This window comes from Prunus dulcis, chromosome 2 (assembly GCF_902201215.1).
Source record: "Prunus dulcis chromosome 2, ALMONDv2, whole genome shotgun sequence".
Taxonomy (NCBI): Eukaryota; Viridiplantae; Streptophyta; class Magnoliopsida; order Rosales; family Rosaceae; genus Prunus; species Prunus dulcis.
In genome coordinates this window covers 19132362-19155285 of record NC_047651.1, presented here as the reverse complement: position 1 = coordinate 19155285, position 22924 = coordinate 19132362, and the positions used below count along the sequence as shown (strand labels likewise).

Below are 22924 nucleotides of genomic sequence, written 5' to 3'. Positions count from 1 at the left end.
GTTGGTTGTACCGGCGTATGGGGAGATTATGTGGTAGTATGTTGAGGTCGCACGTGACATAGGTTATCCGGCTTGTTGACAGACCTCATAGGTGACGTTGGTAGTACCGGCGTATGGGGAGATATTGTGAATAACAAAAAGATGAATAAAGGTATTGCATATGTTTGGATTCGAGTTTCAGTGGGAAAAACTACGTGTGGCTTGATCCCTTAATGAGGGTACGTAGGCAGCCTAAGGTTATTAGGTGCAGCCGCAGACATACATGTGATTGGATTAGGAGGTTAAAACCTCGTATATTGGGATTGGAAGAGTTAAATGATGCATGTTGAAATTTAGTAGTCATAATTCATATTTGAATTTATCGTTTGCCTTGTTTAAGGCATGAATTGATTTGTTAGCATGCTTGGTAGTTGAGAATTATTGGAAGGCCGAAGGCCGTTTATGTGAATTGCATGAAATTATATTGTGCATGCTGCTAGTTGTGGATATTAAATGTGTTTTTGTGCAGGTTGAAATTTTGGGCAATGTTCAATTTACAGGGGAGACTCTGTCGAAATTTCGGTAAAAAGTCTCGTACCCTTATTCATTTTTGGGGAAAAGGATATAGTTTTAGAAGTGGGCCCGACATCGGGGTGATGTCGGGAATTTCCACAAGATTTATCTCGAATTTCGAGAAATTCGGGGCGGGTCCTGTCAGTATCCCCACTTACACCGCCAGTTCTAGAGCAAGGCACCACCATTTCTCCCAAACTGGCCAATGTTAATGAAGTATAAGTTGACATTTTTTATGAAAGAAAAAAGTACAATGGAAAGTAAATTATGCAACAGAGTGCTAAACAAACAAATAAAAAAGAGGAAGATCAAATTGGGGGTTTCGGGTTTTAAATAACAAACAAATAAAACAGATAACCACAAGGTGTGGTGGGGTTGGCAAATTGCCAAATCCAACTGGCAAGCTATCTAGTGCCTCAACGGTTCGAAATTCATTAGAAGGATTTTGTGGCTAAGGGCAAGCCGAACTCCAAGTGGGAATTAATCTTACCTTTCGAGTGTAAGGACACCTCGTATATTTACCAGGAAAAACAAAAACAAAAAAAAGAAAGAAAAAGAAGATCCAATTGGGGGTTTCGGGTTTTAAATTAGTGTTTCATTTTGATTTGAAGTATGGTTTTTAATGCTTCATTGTAATCTAATTTATGTATTTTGGTAGTGGCTTCAATTTGGGGTTGTGAAAATCAGAATTGGGGGTTGCTTATTGTAGTTTCTGTTCCTCTTGCCTAACAAGGTATAGCTTCATTATATTGCTGTGTTATTTATTTATTTGTTGTGTGTTAGAAGTTGTAACTTGTGAGTTGTAATTGTTTATGGTTTTGTAAGTTTATTTTATAGATTTTGGACCCCAAAGAAAAAAGTTTATTTTATAGACATAAAATAGATAGCTACAAAATTGGATATTTGTAGTTAAGCACAAACCAATTCCAACTTACCGAGAATGTCAGTCCAACCAATCGAGAATGTCGATTTAACTAGTCCAATCGATCGAGAAATTCGGTCCAACCGACTTTTCGTTAAACATGATGCCCTCTCGGTTTGAAATCGATACCAAATTCTGTCAAACCTCCACTTGTCGATAAGTTCTCGGTTATGGTGGTTAGGAACCTAGTGGCCCATATCCAAGACCAGATTTGAGAACATGGTTGCCCTTTATTAAGGCGATAATTAATAATGGATGGCAGCCTGCTACACTCTAGAAATATAGCGGCTAAATACGAAGTCCAAATATTATGGTTTTGTAAGTTTATTTCATAGACATTGGCCTCTCCCGCTCCCGCGCGCGTTACTGGCCTTTATTGGCGCTGCACGCTACTTAAAGATTATCTGCAAATGGGTTGAGGTTCTAATGTTTTGTAGTATTGTAAAGTTATGGTTAAACACTACACTTCAATTGCTTTCTTTGCAAGTACAATACTAAATGGGGAAAAAAAATAACTAAAGAGAAAAATGAACAAAAATATCATATCAATCAATTCTTAATGAAAAAACCATATCTGTGAATTCTAAAATTAAGAAAAGAAAAGCTACATGAATGTTTCTTTTTCTTTACTGGTAATGGCATACACGTTTGAAAATCAATTATATGTAGCAGCCAGTAGGACTTCATATGCTCCCCAACAACATTCATGACGACAACGACATTCTATCTCTTCCCCAAAATCCTACAAAACAATAGAAGAAAACAAACAATATAGCAAGCTAGTCTTTGAATCACAACATATAAGCCCTTTCACATGTTAAAATTTCTGAAGAAAGAACAACAATGCAATCAGATTGAACCTTTTAACTATTTTGAATTTTTTTTTCCTTCAGCTTCTTGGAAGCCAAACAGATATTTGGATCTACAGTTTCCTACAGAAAACTAAAATCGAAGGCAAAAAAAAAAAACTAAAATCAAAAGCATGTGACCCCAACTGTTTTTGGACTGACTTTATAATAGTAGAGATAAAATAGATGATTTTGAGTTTCTTTCTCCAAATTAAATGAATTAGGATATCTTCATAATATTTATGCTAGAAGTAGTGGTAGTAGTATTTTGGGCCTTTTTTAAATTGGGTTATTTCCCCTGGTTTTGTTAACATTGTTGCGAAATTCATTAAATTTAAATGAAGGTCCACATATATGGTCCATATATGGCACTCTCACCACAGAACGACTAGGGGTGTACACCGGTTCAAAACCAATACAATTTAGTCCATCCGCACTCGATCCAAAATAGTTTGGATTGTGATTTTTTTCAATCCGATCCAATTATATTAGATGTTTAAATCCAATCTGATATTATCTATTGGATTGGAGGATCGGTTTTGATAATGAAGAAAGACAATAATGAAATATTAAACATTTATCCTTATGTTTAATCTAATCAAACATATTAATAGACGTAAATGTAAAATATAAATGCAATACTACAAAAAATTGTTTTGATGATATAATATATTTAACATAACTTCATTAAATGATATAAAATATTCATAACTTTTTCAACTACAAATATATATATAAGAGCAAAATAAGCATAAAACTAACAAGATTGGATTGAATTGGATTCTCATAAGCAAATCCGTCATCTAATCCAATCATGTCGGTTTTGAAAATTACGAATCCAATCCAATCCGCTGAAATCATCGAAACTGATTAAAATTAGATTGAATTGGATTGGATTGGATCGGTCAATTTGGATGAATTGGATTGGATCGTGTACAACCCTAAGAACGACTCTATCATTGTTTTCGTTTGTTGTGCTTCAGTCTCCAGTTTGGGCCTTTCTTAAAAAAATCACAATAACCCCACTAAAGTTCATATTATTTTTTAGGAGGGTAGAAATTGGATATGGGGAGTTGATGTTGGGTTGCGATAGGCCCAAATTCACTGTTATAATTAATAATGGGCTCGTTCTTCAAACTGATAAGACTACTTTTTATTGCCAAATACAAACTTACAATTAATCACATCAACTGTTGAAACACGTAGGCAATTAGGATACGGAAAGCTATAAGAGATAGAGGTTAATGGTGTTTACTTTCCGAACTCTGAAGTACTGTATTATGAGAGGGTGTTGTTAAATAAACTCTAAAACGATCTGGGTATTGTCTCAGAAAGAAGTTCGGTAAAATAGACATGTCTGTAAAGATGCAAACTACCTACACTTGAACAGAAAGACCCTATATATGAAGCTTTACTATTCTTTGGAATTGGCTTTGAGCCTTTCCTGCGTAGCTTATGTGGAAGGCGAAGAAGTCCCCTTCCGAGGAGATTTGAGCCACTAGTGAGATACTACTCTGAAATAACTAGAATCCTAACTTTGTGTCAGGACCTAGGGGCCAAGGACCTTTTGCAAAAGAACACCTTTGCATTCTTCAACCATGGTCAAAATGGGAAACATCGAGCCTCTCACATGAAACCAGGGTGAGATCAGAACCAATTATGGAAAAGTGAATTAAAATTTTATAGTAATCATATATAACATAAAAGCATGAGATTATATATGATCACTATAAGACAACATAGCCAGAGACAGCTAGCCCAATTTTCTTCAATCTTTGTGTTTGCTATAAGGTGCTGAGAGACTCAAAACGAAGGAAAGAATTTATTCATTTTAGCGAAACCAAAGCTCAAATAAAAAATTTATTCATGGTATAGAAATATTCGGACAAATCATCAACCACACTTAAAACTCAAAAGCAATGGAAGGCTCTGGTCTGGAATTTCTGACATATTAATTTAATGTTATTAACCAGCCAAGACTATTCAAAGAAAAGAATTTCTGTTAACATCAAATGGACAATATGCAAAAACAGCATAACAGCCAAAAACAATCGCACCGAACCGATAACCAAAAAACCAACGAGCTACCAACCAAACGAATATAAACAGAGATTCCACACAGAATTTCAACATTCCTTGTTTAAGGTATCCAAACGTGGTATTTGGCGTGTGTCATTCAAATACCAAGTTTTTGTTAAATTCCGATTTTTTTTATCTATCCAAACACACAAAAGAGGGTGTATTTAGGGTTGAATATGGAGAGTATGTATTAAAATTATATTTGTTTTATAATTTAATATATCCTTTTTGGTCAATTTATATTTAGATAAATTAATAATTCAATAAATAGTTTAGCAGTATGGTGTACTAAGGTAATTTTAGAGATTCATTTAACATAACTCTTATGAAAATATGTATTAACGAGGTTCCCTAATTCAATAAGAATAAGGATTGTGTTTTCTTGACAACTAAAACTTCTGAAGCTCCAGATTTTCTAGCTACTTGGATTTAGATTCCTTTCTTCTTTCCAACTAAATAGCGTATGGGAATGATAAAACCCATTGCAATTAATTAGGATATGTACTACAGTTGTTACTTCAAATGGCTATATTAAGTTGGGGAACGGTCAAAATATAGCTTAATTAGGATAAGTAATTAGAAATATGTATTAATTTTAATTCCTAACTGCATAGGGTTTAGGAACTTGAATTAAAATCCTGGGAGATATCTATTTGACCACTTGTACTCCTATATAAATAGGAGGGCCATATAAGCAATTGAAGACAAAAAGCACAACATCATTCAGTCCCTACAATTGATTAAACTCCAACATTTCATATGCTTTGTTGAAGAGAATGAAGAGAATGAAGAAAATGAGGCACAACAGCTACAACAACGACAACAAGAGGCAGAAGAAGCCAAAGTTGAACTTGATGACAGACGTCCTACCTACGGAAATTCTTATTGACATCTTTTCGAGACTACCCGTAAATTCGATTTGTTGCATCAAATGTGTATCCAAGACCTTGTTAAAGACGGTTGACGACCCTTTTTTTGCTGTACAACACATGCGGCGTTGTTTTCTTACTAGTTATACCACCGTTGAAGTTCCTCGACTGGTTCTTCGTACTGACTCACCCCACTGTAGGATGCACCCAATAAAATATGATGGTAATGAGTTATTGACAAAGAGTAAACATGCAATTATTTCCGACTTTTGGACCAGACAGTGTTTGTATGTGCACAATTTTATTTTCTGCAACTTGTTAGGCTTTACTCGCCATGGTGTTGATTATAAGAATGGAAACACATGCTTCTTGTTGGATCCCTTTAAGGCAGAAATTCTGAGTGACGTACTTCAAGTTTCAACCAACACTGTCTGCCGACAAGATTTTTACGGTATGGGATTTGATAATAAAACAAACACCTACAAGATTGTTCGTATTTCGTACCATCATAAATACAAAAAGGGCCAACTAAGCCAATTGAAGACCGAAGTGCTTGTATTGGGGACAAGCTCATGGCGGGAGTTACCCGTAGTTCCTCCCTGCTATGTAACCGGCAAGTCGGCATCTGCACATGGAGACATGCATTGGTTGGTTCATGGAGATACAAAAGACTTATCTTCCTCGTCTATAAGTATACTTTCTTTCGACTTCAAGAAAGAGAAGTTCTATTGGACTCCTCATCCTGCCGCCTTAGAGAAAAAGCCGAGTCTTTGGAATTTTCTTAACGTGCTTAATTTCAAGGGATCTTTGGCCCTAGTGGAATTTTCTTCATCAGAAGATAAATATATGAAGATATGGGCATTGAAAAATGATTATGGTAACAAAGAATGGGTGCTAAATTACAAAATAGATGTAGGACAATATCTTCCTTCTCTTCCTCTTGGGAATCTTTGTCTCTCTGAGTGTGGCGAATGGGAGCACGGCATATTTTTCAACCAATAGAATAAAGACAGTAACAGTATATTATTTGTGGATCTAACACGTATTTCCATGAAGAATGTACTACTCAAAGGTCCAATGTATAGTATGGAAGTTTTTAGTTGTACTGACAGCATGATTTCTCTAAAGAATTATGGAGATTTGGTTGAACCGCAAGAAGAACAAGAAGGTGTTACTGAATGCCTCATGTCTCAAGAAACTAATGAGAATCTGACTAAGGCTAAAGAAACAAATGGGAGAGATTTTGTTTACTTGAGAACACAAACGGAGCCAGCATGTGTTTCTGGCTCAGAAACCAAGTTAACCACATGGGAGGGATACACAGATTTCTTATCCGAGGATGAGAGTGAATGAGAAATAAAATAAAGTGTCTGAACAGTAATGTACCTATCTTTACTAATGCAATTAACTATTAACACATGCGGTTAATTTTCTTCCAGTTTCCCCTTCATTCATTTTCTGATTGGTGATTAACCCCAATTATTTATAAAGTGTCATCTTGATTAAGGATATGTGGAACAATATTATATATAATTGAGTTGAAAAGTTGAATTTTGTATGCATTCTAGTTCAAACCTTATTTTATATAAATCTCAAGGGACTCTATAATTTAGAAACGAAAAATCTAGCTAGGCCCTGTATTCCTGGATTCGGGTATAAATAAATCATATCGCATTAGCTAGTCGTACGTTAAGCAGTCTTTCAAATTGCACCCCCAACAACCAGAGGGAACCAAAAACTAAAATACAAGAGCAAGATCAAAAACACCATAAAATACTTAAACATTAGTAAAATATAAATCAAATCTGACACGTTGCTAAATCATAATTAATATAAATATTTTAGGATCTAATTAGCTGGAATAATATTACTATTGTTGCTTTGCTCACCCAATCATTCTGAACTAGCTAAGAATAAGTACTGTTTCCCATTTTGGATTCTCAGGTTTCAGTCCAATTTTTTCGCAAAAGAAAAATATTTATATGGGGTTTATTATCAAAAGAAGTCATTAATTTCTAATCTACAAGTAATTAACTAGTTAATTATATACTTAGGTGTTCAAGCACTGTCAACTACTAGTTAAAACTATTAATTTGTTGTTGATGGCAGTAATATTTCTAATTGATCACCTGAATCGCACCATCTCAATATATTTATCAAAATGGATATTAATATTGGGGTCTTTGGGTTTTGGTGCAACAACATGTATTTCTCTAATCCCACGATCTCACTCACTTGATATATATATTTGTGTAATCTAAAGCCCATATATGATATATCCAATATCCGCAAACAAGACAGAAGTGAATATACCGATTTGACGACGATGATGTGCCGAGGTTTTTGTTTCTGGGATTGAAACTCCTTTTGTTTGTCATGTTTTTATTGTGTTAGGATGATTTGAAGTGTTAATGTTCTCCTGGTTAAGTAATTAGTTGTTTTTGGGCAGTAAGAGGGTGATTATATTCATAGTGTGTTTACTAATTAGAAATTGAATTTCAATTATGGAAGATTTATGTGTTTACTTCACATCAAGAAAATAAAAAGTACGTCTACACAAAATTAGGAATTGAAAACTTGATTTTGGAGGAATTTAATTCCTGGTGGGAGGTGGTATTCTAATTCATGGTGAACTAACTCATTAGAAATTCATCTTTTTTATCCATTATATCTTCACACAATTTTAAAATTTTAAACTTTTCCATCTACTTTAACCCAAAAATGAGGACATTTTAGTAATTAGAACCACTTATACCCCAATTTCATATAGTTTAGTAAATAACTTTAACAGGAATCCGAAATCTAACTCTCCTCAGTCCATATGGCTAATTCTCCTCAATCCAACTCATTCTTAATTCAATTCATCCTAATTCGATTACGGATTACTAAACATGTCATCAATGTATGTAAAAGTAATTCAAGATATAGATTGTGTCCTTAGTTGCGGAATCAAGGGAGGATCCATTAAGGGTCCAATGAAGGCATTTGTCTCCACTCAATTATGTTCTTCACTGATAATGGCAAGTTTTCATGAAATTTTGTTTTGAATGGGAGCATACTGTTTGATAAATACCTCGAAGAAGATCAAGACAGGAAAAGGAGGACAATCTGCTCTAGTCCTCTACTCAGTTTTTCTTCTTGTTCTCTAGACTCACCTTTTCCATTCTTCTTTGTGCCTTGCAATATGTACAAGGTGTATTTCATCTAATTTGTGCATGATTATGTTTGACGTGTTTTTTAAACATTTAAGAGTCGATTTATTGATCCCTCACTATTAGTGACTTGTTAGTATTATTTCCTTACCCCTCCTATTAAAGAAAATTATTGAATCCGTCAATGAATAATGATGTATCAATATTTTTAATTAATAAACTCCCCACATTAACATTTGTTAAATTAAAGAACTTTACGGATGATTAAAAGAAAAATAATTAAAGAAGTTTAATTTTCTTGTCAGACCACGTTCGTTTTCTGCACGAATAAACTATTACATACTGTTAGACCATGAGCAAAGCTACAGCATATTAGGTATTTTCAGTCGTCGTTATCTCTAATCGTGTGCTAAACCAAAAAAAAAATATGTTCATTAATAAGGTCTTATATATCAATACACAACTGCATTAATAAACCAAAAAAAGTTGTCGTGTCACCATGTTTTTTAATGCAAACAAAAAAAGCTGCATTGCCTTTTAACCTGTCAGTCTATGTATCTCTCCCTCACAAATAGCTAGAATGTGTACTTGTTAATTAACAAATGATTAGGTATGTATTTGAGTTAATCAGTCTCAATAATCTGAATTATATACAAACAATGGCAAGACATATGAAAGCATCTTTCGCATCCTCAACGATCAATACTTTGACGTATAAATTTTATAACAAGAAGACAAAAATACAATCGTACATGCATGCAATTAAATAATTTACTGGATGAACGTGTAATACATGCATGCAATTAGAAAACGATTATTTATTTTCTCATGTCTCTCCCCCCCAAAAAAAAGATAATAATAAAAAGAAAATAGAAAATTAGGAGTCTTATTAAAATAGATCACATCTTCGGTTTGTGAGTTTCTATCATGGGTTTAATTTCTAGCAACTTGAGGAAAGAAAATCTTATCCCAAAGGCATGTCACTCTTTCAAACTCTATTATGTCATGATTTGGACAAATGGCATCTTCTCTTCTACAATACAACTTTGATATAGAATGATTCTCTCACAAATCTATCGGTAACTTGATTCGTATTCAAAATTCTGTTAGATTACATGAAGAATTTTCGCATGCCCTACAATATTAATAATCAGTTTTTTCTCTTAATTATCATGGCATATAGCTACTGTTTTCTAATTCATAACTGTATAAAATAGGGATTAATCATACGTCATGCACGCAAAGCAAGTAATATACGACCAAGATTAGGTTAGGATCCTTAACTTGTAGCGATAATGAACATTTAACAGAGCCGTCCAATATTGCAGGAAGCTGCATGGCATTGGAATTTCTCGAATTAAAAGAGGATTCCTCCCTCACAAAATCTTGTATTAAATAGAAAGTTGTGTGGTTGTTTTCAGGTGGTCTTTTGATCTAATATTCTTCAACTTTCTAATTATGTCTTTTTCTCAAACTTTGTCGGAATTCTTATGTCCTGTCCACACAAAAAAGTGGCTACAATAATTATGATTTTCTTATTTGTTTTTGTGGGCCGATCCTATTTGAACATGCAGTGAGTGATGTATTTTGGTTGGCATGGTTGCCATATTTGTTTTGGTACATTGACTAAGCAAGCAGAGAATGTATACATCAACAATTATAAAAAAACCATCAGAAAATTCATACACCACCATGCAAATCACGATTGGATCTATCCTCACTAGCTGTCATTTTTGTTAGTGACAGACAAGTTATAATCAGATTTCACCTTGGTGAAGAATATATATAGTCCATAAATTATGGCCTGTTTAATAATTATTTCAATTTTAAGGCCTGTTTGATAATCATTTCAATTTTAGTTTTTTTATTTTTTGTGCTAGTATATAAAGGAAAAAAAAAAAGGAGAATGGAAGTGAGAATTAGAGTGGAGATAGAAAATGAGAGGAGATGATGGGAGGGAGGATTAACAAAAGTGAAAACAAAAACTAAAAACTGAAATCTATTTCAAATTGTTTTCACTTTCAAGATTTTATTTTCATTTTTGTTACTCCTCTCTCTCATCATCTCTCTCAATATTATCCTCACTCCCATTCTCACTCTCATTTTTCTCTATACTCTAGCACAAAAAATGAAAACTAGAACTAAAAACTAAAATTCAAAGGATTATCAAATGAGCCCTTAGTTTTTAGTTTTCATTTTTTGTACTAGAGTACAGAGGAAAATGAGAGTGAGAATGGATGTGATGAGATTGAGAGGGGGGATGAGAGGGGAGGATGGGAGGGAGGAGTAACAGAAGTGAAAACAAAAACTTGAACGTAAAAAAAATTTCAAATAGATTTTAGTGTTTTTAGTTTTTGGTTTCACTTTTCTTAATCCTCCCTCCCATCCTCTCCTCTCAATCCCATCAATTCTCCCTCTTTTCCTTCTATACTCTAGCACAAAAAATTAAAATTAAAATTAAAATAGTTATCAAACGAGAGGACTTAGCTTTGGCCACTAACTTCCTTCTCACTTCAAATTATATATGTTTGATTTGTATTTATCTACTGAGATGATGTCACAGAATTAATCAAACAATCATTGCGAGCATATAACTTATAATGGCTTTTTATTGCAGAAGGAGAAATTTATTGAGTTCCTTACCATTTAGCTAAAGTGTGAGAAATAAGCAGCTTTCGTTTCACGTTATACGTGGTATAGTAGTCTGTATTAGAATTAGATGGAACCACTATAATTTGTTATTATATGGATTATGGAACACGTGCTGTCCTGTATACAAGTTAAATAAGTATGTACCAGCTAGTGTCCGCAGTATATCACGACAATTCACAAGTTTTATTTATTCATTGACATGCAACAAACATATATAAAAGTATGTCTTTTCTTAATGTATATTTTTGTTTTGGGTTACAACATTGGTTCCACAAGTTGTCCATGATATATCTCACAGAGGTGGGATCATATTGTGTCACGTATTTGGCTTGATTGATGCTGCGTGTTAAGAGTTTGTGTCCTCTGTTGAGAAATGAAAGCTTGTTTTCTCGTTTTCAATTGATTTTGAATTCGAAACTCTAATTTTAATTAAATTTAATTAAAAAAACTACGTTTTTAAGTCACCTCGCAATACAATTTCATATAATCCTACAAGAGATAACATTGGGGTGATATATAAGCATGAAGATTTATTTAGTATGACCCGTAATTTGCAGTCAAATGATTGTTGGGTGGTCTTGAATTCAAAATGAGAATAAAAGAAATTAATACTTTAATGCAAAGTGGGTAATTTTTCTGCTTTATTTTCAAAGAAGAATGGGAAATTTTCATGAGAAAAATGATTATTTTCTACAAAAGAATGTTATAATAATGACAAAACCGTATGAGAATCTAGCTAGGTGAGATTTTATCTTCGTGCTGCTGGTATCTAATCTAATCTTCTGTGACTCGAATGTTGACATTTCACCTCTACTATGACCATGCCAACAACAAATAACATGCATGGCCACCTGCGTTTGCTTCTCAAGCAAACTTCCAGGATTTTGTTTACAGATGATGTCATATGTATGTAACCATGAACTAGAAAACTACGACGTAAACTGATCACAACATGTATCTACAAGAATTAAATAATGTTCATGAAAACTTCTCTTGCTGTCACTCTTGGTTTATGTTGTCACATATTCACCAGACTAACGATATTTTTTATTTTCAGAGAGTTGGAGGTCTTTGTCAAGGCTGGTGGGCTCATTATTTCTGCATAAGACTTACGTGAAATTTAGCGAAATGCCACTATTTTTGTCTTCTAGTCCATTTGGAGTGGGGATTTGGAACTCTCATACTTTTCTAAGCTCCGATTGTCACTATACACGAAGGGTACATGATTGTCTAACTCTTGATGTGAGTGAGACTAACTCTTTTGTACGTGTAAGTTAACTGTTGATGTGAGTGAGACTAACTCGTTAGTATTTGTAAGTTTAAGAAAAAGTCTTATGCACATCAATAATTAACAGTTATTCATTTATATGAGCGATAAATTAAACTCAACTCGGATATAGTTAGCGCATAAATTTAAAGATGAACTGATTAAATTTCTTATACAAGAGTAGAATTAATCTGCTAATTTGTAAAACACGTCTTGGATAATAAATCCCAATTTTGTACTTAATTAATAGTTGATTAGTTGTCTTTAATTATTTACCCCCATGCTTTCCGTCTTATGATTATATATGTGCACTACCGACACAGAAAGTTGTTTAATATACTATTGATGTATGTTGATATTCAACATATTACTTTCTCCAACGACAACCGCAATAGCAAAATTTGAAAAGGAAGGAAAAAGATATGGGTATCAAAACCCTAATAAAAATAAATGCCGGTTAGTAACTAAAGTATGAAGTGGTTGCTCTGTCATTAATCAGCCAAATATAATGATTAGAGTTAAGAAATTCAGAGAATTAGCTTCAAAATCATTAGCACAGAGACCTCTAAAAGTTTCCCTAACTAATTTATGGTTCAACCATTAGCTGACGATAGCAAGAAAGTGAAATATATAATAAATGAGTAATGCTACTCTTTTCAGATGAAGTGCACAGCCACATCAATTATAAAATTTCAATAAATCATAAATAAAAAAATAAAATGTTAAATTAATTTTAATTAATGTGGCTGTCCACCTCATCTGCCACATAAGGTGGTATGAAAATGTGGTATACAAATGTGGTAAGAGTAGCATTATTCATAATGAGATTAGATAGGAATTGGCATATAGTGTCTTCAACTTTTGTAGTTTCTCCAAATTGAATTTTTATTTTTATTTTGTTAATAAGGTAGAATGGTCATTTTAGCACACAACCGTACAACTCGACCAAAGAAATTTTTGTATGTGACAGTGATTAAGTACTTAACATTTAAAACAAGAGAATTGTCAAGAAATCAGTATATAAATCATCGCTAAATTACAACGGAGGTCTCATTTGATTAAAGAAGTGGGTCCATTCCATACACTCTCCAATTGAACAATGTTTGAACTCTTAAACAATAAGTCTACGATTTGAACGATAAAAGATTCCACCCTAATTACTTATTTAATATCAGGTAGCACCAAAAAAATCGCATGAAATCTTAGTTGGGGATAGTATACTGTCAATATATATTTCGTTACCAAACTATATTGAAAATTGTTCCTCCACCAAATATCTTTATATTAAAATTACACCTCCGTTTAGTTTTCACTAGTACTGTCAGTTGCATCTAACATTTTCAAAGTTAAGTCAAATTAATGAACTGATTAGTTGGCTTTAAACAAGATAATCCAATTCTATACGACAAGCGTGTTTAACTAGAATTATACGATTCTTTTTAAAATTTGCTAGTATTTTGAATTGGCGGATGTTTATTTTATGAGGATTGTATGAGTGATATAGGTTATGGGGTTAAAAATTAGGGAATTTTAATTTAAAGTTTGAAGCTTAAAAGATATATACACCGCATGGTCGATCTTATTTTGAATATACATCTAATGTTGAACATATGGCTGAAGCGATAGAGGATGAGTCGGAGCGACGCACGCGTAAAGGCAAAACCGGCAAGTTACAAGTTTGGGCCCCAAGCTCCGATTTGAGCCTATGACCCACCTTTTTCAAGGAAACGGCGCACGAGTAAAATCAATTTTCGGGCATTCGAGGTCGTTTAGCAGCCCAAACGGGCCTTTTAATATTTTCCATATTTTTAGAAACTTTGGTTAATTTCTCTTTTAATTTCCTTTTGTAATCCTAGGATTTTTAGGAGTATTTAAACCAACTTTAGTCTGTGACTAGGACATTATGTTATTATTATGAAGTTAATAAAATTAAGGTATTCTCATTTCTGATGGATTCTAAACTTGGTTCTCTTAAGTAATCATTTGATTGCCTCATTACAATTGTCAAACTGCGTCAACATTAATTCACATGTATATATAAAATTTGCAATATGAACATATCACACCTAACCCAACAATATCTATCCATATTTTGTGTATTGCAATAAAATTTGCTTGGGACAAAATATTGGAAAATTTCATAGCAAGAAAGGCATGTGATCACTCATGCATATCTATCCATATTTTGTATTGTCTGTTGGCAATAACTTATAGCACATCTGTTTGTTTTTATTTTTTATTTCGCAATTAGTAACCGAAAAAATAAAAATAAAAGCTAATTAGTATTAACTACTTAGCACTCTGGCCACATGGATTTTTTTTTTTCCTTTTGAAAATAAAAATTGGCCAGGTGGGATGTTTAATTATCAATTATACATTCAAATTAATATGGACAGAATATATAAAAGGTCGTCCGATGAGAGTACGTACATGCATTAGCAAACAAAAAAAAAATTGTAAAAAAATTAATTATATATCCTTAGAAAATATTGCAAAGTTATTTTAATTATTTGTTTAATTTTGTGCATCCTTTTTAGAGGCATGCAAGTCCATTGGTCTACCAATCGGTCTGCAGTGTTAGATAGACATTTACCTTTATGCGCCCCCAACAAAAGGAAAAACAAAGAAAAAAAAGCCGAGCCATGGTTATTAGTTTAAGTACTTGAGCTGTACTTCATTATTTCCAGCTCAAACAAAATAGCTTAAGGCTTAACTGGTGTTTTGCCTCTTAAATTTATACTTAAGTTTCGTTTTACCCTTTATTCTATTTTTTTAGAAAGTTAAGAACCCGGACTAATTTTTTTGGCCAATTTGCTTCCCGACGTCATTCTGCCGTTAAGTTGGTATTTTGATAGAGACGTGAAATGACAAAAGTAACCTCCAACTTGACGGTAGGATGGATGGGAAGTGGCAGATTTTGACTTTCAGAGGCAAATTGGCGGAAAAAAAAATTAGTTTGGGTCCTTAATTTTCTTTAAAAAAAAGGATAGGGGGTAAATCGAAACCTAGGTACAAGTTCAGGGGCAAATCACCAATTAACCCAATAACTTAATTGGTTTTCAAGCCGATCGAATGGAGCCTCAGAATAACTCCTATTGTTGAAGATTAATTTTCGTAATCACATATGCACATGTATGTGATCTTTCTCGCACCATATGCAACACTTGAATTAGTACATATATTAACGTAGTATTCACAAAATAATGTTCTCTTATGGTATCTATATTTGTCAAGAGAATATTTTACAGAATTCACATACATTACAGCAAATTAGGAGATTACATTATAGGACAGACAGATACAATAATTTTATGCTCTTCAAGGGAAGACAAGTTTCATGGAAATTAAAGCTTTTTTTTCTTTCACAAATTGCAAAAGGGTTTGCCTCATGTCATGTGCACAGTGCTATAGCTAAAGAAAGGTAGCTTTAGCCTCTAGAAACTAGAGATATTCAAAGGGGCTTTCTCTAGAAGGCCAGTGTTATCTCTTTATGTCACATTTTCATCTCTTCTCATCTAACGGGCCATGAAAGAGCTTTCCCTACGTACCCCACCATATGTTTTTTTGTCTTGGTGGTTGCACAAAGCAGAGAGAGAGAGAGAGAGAGAGAGAGAGAGAGAGAGAGAATGAGAGAGAATGAGAGTGTGGTCCATGGTTGTTTAAGAGGTGGTTTTCTAAGGAGATTTTAAGGTCGAGGGTCATAGTTGTGGATGTGAGCTTGCGCCCTTACACTACTAGTTTCACACAGGGTCCTCTCTGTGGGACCCTTTTATTGATACTGGACCCCACGACTCTCTACATCTTAGTAATGTAAGGTGGGTGGCCCTTCTCGGAGAAACAGTAAAAATAAATAAAAATTCAATCTTGTGTAAACACATGTCCCATGAGAACCAAAAGCTTGAATTCATTCATGTATCTTTTGCCCTTTTCGTCCCACAACACACATATATATAGTCCTTCTCCTACATACTTGTTTGCGTACACAACCATTTGTTATTTGCTCCTCTCTCATTAGTCCTCTCTCTCTCTCTCTCTCTCTCTCTCTCTCTCTCTCTCTCTTGTGTACCTTCTTCACCACTAGTACTTCATTAATTTTGATCAGAAATCTTTCACTAATCAAAATGGCGCCTGAGAACATGAGTATATCTGTAAATGGGCAATCCCAAGTCCCTCCTGGCTTTAGATTTCATCCAACAGAAGAGGAGCTCTTGCAATACTACTTGAAGAAGAAGGTTTCAAATCAGAGTATTGATCTGGATGTTATCCGAGATGTTGATCTCAATAAGCTTGAGCCATGGGATATACAAGGTACATAAAAAGACCATTTTCTATTTTCTATTGTTTGGTCCTTGTCTAGTAATGAAGTTTGGATTTTGGAACCAATTAATTATTCCTATATGACCCATTATAAGTTCTCAAATTCTTGTTTTTTTCCTTTCAGAGAAGTGTAAAATAGGAACCACACCACAAAATGATTGGTATTTCTTCAGCCATAAGGACAAGAAGTACCCCACCGGAACAAGAACAAACCGTGCAACTGCGGCCGGATTCTGGAAGGCCACTGGCCGTGATAAGGTGATAAGCAGTAACTGCAGGCGGATCGGTATGAGGAAGACTCTTGTGTTCTACAAAGGCCGAGCTCCCCATGGCCAAAAGTCCGATTGGATCATGCATGAATATAGACTTGATGACAACAACACTAGCAATTGCATCTGTTGTGCGGAAGCGTCAACCAACTTTGAGTGAAAAATAAATAACAACAGGCAGGAGAAAAATTGAACAAAATAATCAACAAGAACAACACCAAGATTTATACTGGTTCGGCAATTGCCTACATCCAGCTTGGAGACGATGGAGTATTCCACTATAATCAATGGAGATATACAATAGTGTTTACCACTCAATTTCCCAAAGACCCAAATACACCCAACCTCACACACTCACAAAGGAAGAGAAAACAATGATACAAAGCAAAGAACAACTAGAGAGAATTTGTTTCTCTCTCTGGAAAAATGTCTTTCTTGCTATTTTTCTCTTCTACTCAACACTTGGTTGGATACTACAAATGAAAACCATTTGCTTCCAATTTATAGCCAAAGGAAGTGGCTTCTCAAAGAAGCAAAAGGTTAGCCAAGTCAACAATAGCCTACCACCATTTGTGAAAGCCAATTAATGCATTCACATTGCAACTTGTCAAACAATAGCCTACCACTTTTGACTTATTGGTTTGAGGCAATAATCAACAATAGCCTACCACTTTTGACTATAATAATCAACAATAGCCTACCACTTTTGACTATTGGTTTGAGGCAATAATCAACAATCTCCACCTTGGCTCAAACCTTCGAAGTAGAACTCCCAATAGTCGTCTCCCAATCCCCTATGGGGCAATCAACAAATTTTACAAATGCCAATTAAGTCTAAGCAGTGCTTAAACTTGAGCAACGAAACTGGCTTTGTCAACATATCCGCAGGATTCTCAGCGGTCCCAATCTTTTGAAGAAGAATATCTCCCTCTTCAATTTCCATACCCAGTATCTTCCGAGCTTCTCCCAAGTCCTTCATCTCAAATTCATTACTCAGTTGAGTCTTCAACCTTTCAATCTCCACTTTGCTTTTACATGCTATAAGCATATCATCAACATATAAAAGCAGATAGATGAAGGTTCCATCTTGGAGCTTGCGAAAGTATACACAATGGTCATAATGACTTCTTGTGTACTTCTGCCCGATCATAAACCGATCAAATCGCTTATACCATTGTCTTGGAGACTGCTTCAAGCCGTACAATGATTTTTGCAATTTGCAAACCCAATTTTCTTTTCCGGCAACCTTAAAACCTTCTGGCTGAGACATATAAATTTCTTCCTCCAAATCACCATGTAAGAATGCAGTCTTGACATCAAGTTGAGCCAACTCAAGGTCAAACTGTGCAACCAAAGCCAACAAAATACGAATAGAGGAATGTTTTACTACAGGAGAAAATACCTCATTGTAGTCAATGCCTTCCTTCTGAGCATAGCCTTTAGCTACTAATCTGGCTTTGAATCTCACATTGTCCTTTCCCAAAGATTCCATCTTCTTGGCATAAACCCATTTGCAACCAATTGCTTTCTTCCCCTTTGGTAACTGAACCAGCTCCCAAGTCTCATTTTTATGAAGAGACTTCATCTCCTCATCCATAGATTTCTTCCACTCCACGCCCTCTGAACTTCTGACAGCTTCTTTGTAGGCGGATGGAATATCATCTTCAATAACGGGAAGTGCATATGCCACAATATCAATAAATCGAACAGGCTTTCGAATCTCCCTTCTCGATCTTCTGATTGCAATAGAATCTTGTTGTTGTGGAGGCTCTTAGGTAGGTGCCTCCTCTTCATCATCCTCGTCCTCTTCATCAGAATCAACTATAGGACTAGTGTCTGTAGTATCAGACCTTACTGGAACAACTGGAGTTTTCAGTAACTCCACCTGCTTTGAACTACTCATGGTCTTAGTTGCTTCAATTTCACCTTCATGCTTGTTCTGATTTACCATAGCAGCCTCATCAAAAGTCACATCTCTGCTTACAATAATTTTCTTCTCATCTGGACACCAAAGTCGGTATCCCTTCACGCCAGTGCTAAATCCCATAAATAGAGCCTTCTTTGCTCTTGGATCTAACTTGCTTTCCCCGACATGATAGTAAGCAGGACAACCAAATATGTGTAAATACTTGTAATCAGTACAAGGTTTACCAGACCATACCTCCATGGGCGTTTTGCCCTCATTCGCAGCAGCAGGCGACCGATTAATGAGATGGCTTGCATAAGTAATCGCCTCAGCCCAAAACGCCTTGCCTAAACCAGCATTAGACAACATACACCGAACTTTCTCAAGCAAAGTACGTTTCATGCGCTCCGCCACCCCATTCTGTTGCGGTGTCTCCCTAACCGTGAAGTGCCTCACAATACCCTCATCTTGACAAACTTTCAAGAAAGGATCAGACTTATATTCACCACCATTGTCTGATCTGAGAGTCTTGATCTTTCGACCGCTTTGCTTTTCAATCATCTTTTTCCACTTCAGGAATATCTTCAAGACTTCATCTTTACGCTTCATGGTGTACACCCATATTCTTCTAGAGAAGTCATCAACAAAGGAGACAAAATAATGGCTACCTCCCCAAGATGCATTCTTGGAAGGTCCCCAAACATCAGTGTGAACATAATCTAGAATGCCCTTAGTGTGGTGAATAGCAGTACCAAATTTCACTCTAGTTTGCTTACCAAGCACACAATGTTCACAGAATTCCAATTTGCATGCCTTTGCACCTTTCAATAAGCCTTGCTTCACCAATCCTTGCAACGCTTTTTCACCAGCATGCCCAAGACGCATATGCCATAACCTTGTGGTGTCTGTGCTATCTGCGTCAGCAGCTTCGATGACAGCTGCTCCACCAATAACTGTACTACCCTGCAAGAAATACAAGTTATTTCGTCTTGTACCTTTCATCACCACCAGTGCCCCATGCACAGCTTTAAGAACTCCACCCTCCATGGTGATCTTGAGACCCTTGGATTCCAAAGCGCCCAATGAGATGAGATTCTTCTTCATATCCGGAACATACCGAACATCACTCAATTCTCTGACTGTTCCATCATGCATCTTCAAACAGATTTTGCCTATCCCTTGTGTTTTGCAGGCATTATTGTTGCCCATCAAAACAACTCCACCATCCAGCTCCTCGAAGCTAGAAAACCATTCCCGAATAGGACACATATGATAGGTGCAACCTGAATCCAAAATCCACTCAGTTGAGTGACCATCAGCAGATGAACTAGCCAAAGCAAACTCGAAATCTTCATCTCCAGATTTTGCAACATTTGCTTTAGAACCCACTTTCTCCTTCTCCTTGTTCTTCAATTTGGGGCAGTCTTTCTTCCAATGACCCTTTTGGCGACAAAAGGCACATTCATCTTTAGCAGGAAACTTCCCTCGTGACTTTGAACGAGATTTTCCCCGCTTCCCAGATTTTCTTTCCTTTGTTCGACCCCTTGCAACGAGTGCCTCGGTTTGTGAATTTTGAGTCTTCTGTTCCTTTTTACGACACTCATGATTCACCAATGCCGCAGACACCTCATCCAGTTTCTCCTCGGATTTTCCATACAACAAAGTAGTTGTCAAATGATCATAATCATCAGGCAATGAATTTAACAAACATAGTGCCTTATCCTCGTCGGGAATTATCACATCAAGGTTTGCTAAATCAGCAAGTATTTTATTATAATCATTGAGGTGTTCATGCATAGAAATACCTGAACGATATTGAAATCGGAAGAGTCGTTTCTTCAAGAAGAGCCGATTTTCTTCGCTCTTGGTCATATACTTCTCCTCCAATTTCATCCATAACTTCTTAGCAGAAGTTTCCTTCATATACGGGTATTTCAACTCCTTATCAAGGAACGATCGAATAGTGGCACAAGCATGGAGATTAATTCGAGTCCACTGCTTGTCATCAATATCTTCTGGTTTATCCTCCAGAACCATATCCAACTCTTGTTGATACAACACATCCATAACTTCACATTGCCACATACCAAAATTATTAGAGCCATTGAATTTATCAACCTCTAACCTTGTAGTGGCAATTGGATGTCTATTGGATGTAGGTGCCGACGAAGACGATGTCGACTCCTTCTCCTTCAAAATTTCAACTTTTTCTCCAGCCATCAAATCTGCCCGGCACTATTCACTGCTACTGTAGCACAGCACTATTCACGGGGGCACTGTAGCACCGACACTATTCACGTGCACTATTCACCCGTCACTGTAGCACCGACAGATTTTTCTCTCCCACGAAACCCCAGTCGAAAAACTGGAGCTCTGATACCACTTGTTGTGCGGAAGCGTCAACCAACTGCGAGTGAAAAAATAAATAACAACAGGCAGGAGAAAAATTGAACAAAATAATCAACAAGAACAACACCAAGATTTATACTTGTTCGGCAATTGCCTACATCCAGTTTGGAGACGATGGAGTATTCCACTATAATCAATGGAGATATACAATAGTGTTTACCACTCAATTTCCCAAAGACCCAAATACACACAACCTCACACACTCACAAAGGAAGAGAAAACAATGATACAAAGCAAAGAACAACAACTAGAGAATTTGTTTGTTTCTCTCTTTGGCAAAATGCCTTTTTTGCTATTTTTCTCTTCTACTCAACACTGGTTATCCTTGGTTTGATGCTTCAAATGAAACCATCTTCTTCCAATTTATAGCCAAAGATGCAAGAGTGTGAATGCAAACTCAAACTATTCATATGTTGGCTACCAACCATGGATGGCTACCAAACAATCCACCCATTTTTTTGACAAAGATAGCAAGCCAACATTGACTCACCATAAAATTAGTTCGGGCAGCACAATTATGAGCACCACCACTTCATCCATGACAACAGAAACAAGAAGTGCCCAATCCCTGTTTGATTCATGCCCTGAGGGAGCTTTGGAGCAAATGCTTCAATACATTGGAAGGACCTGCAAGGAAGAAGAGAATGAAGGCAACAACATGAGCACAAGATTCAAACTCCAATCCATCAACACAGGCATCAACAATCACAATGGCTACCATGAGAGGTTCTTGAAGCTTCCGAGCCTAGACAGCCCAAACTCCACCAGCAGCCAAGACTGCTACCAACCCAATATTCATGAGGAGATGATGGGCGCAGAGAATAATATTGATGAGGATTTTCAGCACCAAATGGACTCAGGGCTCACCAACTGGGCAGCCCTCGATCGCTTTGTGGCCTCACAACTGAATGGCCAAGCCGAGACCTCTAGGCAATTGGCTTGCTTCAGTGACCCTTATGATTGCAATGATGATCATCATGAGCTCCAATTACCAACAACTCTACGATCAATATCTTCATCTTCATCCAACAAATCCTACCATGCCACCCAAGACTACAACAACGGCGAGATCAACCTCTGGAGCTTTGCTCGGCAATCATCATCTCTGTCGTCCTCCGACGCGCTGTGCCACGTGTCGAACGGTTCTATATAACGGAACAACCCAATATCATATAAGAATGTTATCTAGTCCATCAAAGTCAGAGGAATATAATTACAAGCACAGTAATATATATGTTAGACAAATAAAGGTTAATTATTAGTTAACATGTTTTTTTAGATGGGTTGGCATTGTCAAGTACCATTATCTTAGGTTAATCACCATGTCTACTATTAAATTTTTTTTTTCACTGTTCCTGTCTAGAAGAATATCTGTATATATTGGCAAAGTGTGTGAGCTTGTTGAGTGGAGTTCTACTAGCACTCATATTATTATTATCTCTTTATAATTCCAAATGCAATTATAATTCTAACTTTTGTATCTTCTAAGGTCGAAGATATTCAAGTTGGTGATGGACCATATACATATATATCATCATCATCATCATCAATTTATTATCTTTCAGATCACGTGGCTTGTCGGTTTGTTTCAGGAAGGTGCCGAGCCCATGGCTCAACCAATTTATAATCATCTCATCTCATCACACTCAAAACTCAAGGCTGCATGTACATGATCACAACTC

At 35.7% G+C, this 22924-nt stretch overlaps 1 protein-coding gene across 1 annotated transcript; it reads left to right on the top strand.

The window, feature by feature from the left end:
• The first annotated feature begins 16447 nt into the window (after nucleotides 1–16447).
• Nucleotides 16448–22554, top strand: LOC117618320 (NAC domain-containing protein 43-like). Its single transcript, XM_034347910.1, has 3 exons — nucleotides 16448–16649; nucleotides 16783–17068; nucleotides 21612–22554. Exons 1-3 carry the CDS (start codon nucleotides 16463–16465, stop codon nucleotides 22393–22395), a joined length of 1257 nt encoding a protein of 418 aa, XP_034203801.1. The 5' UTR covers nucleotides 16448–16462; the 3' UTR covers nucleotides 22396–22554.
• The last annotated feature ends 370 nt before the right edge of the window (nucleotides 22555–22924 follow it).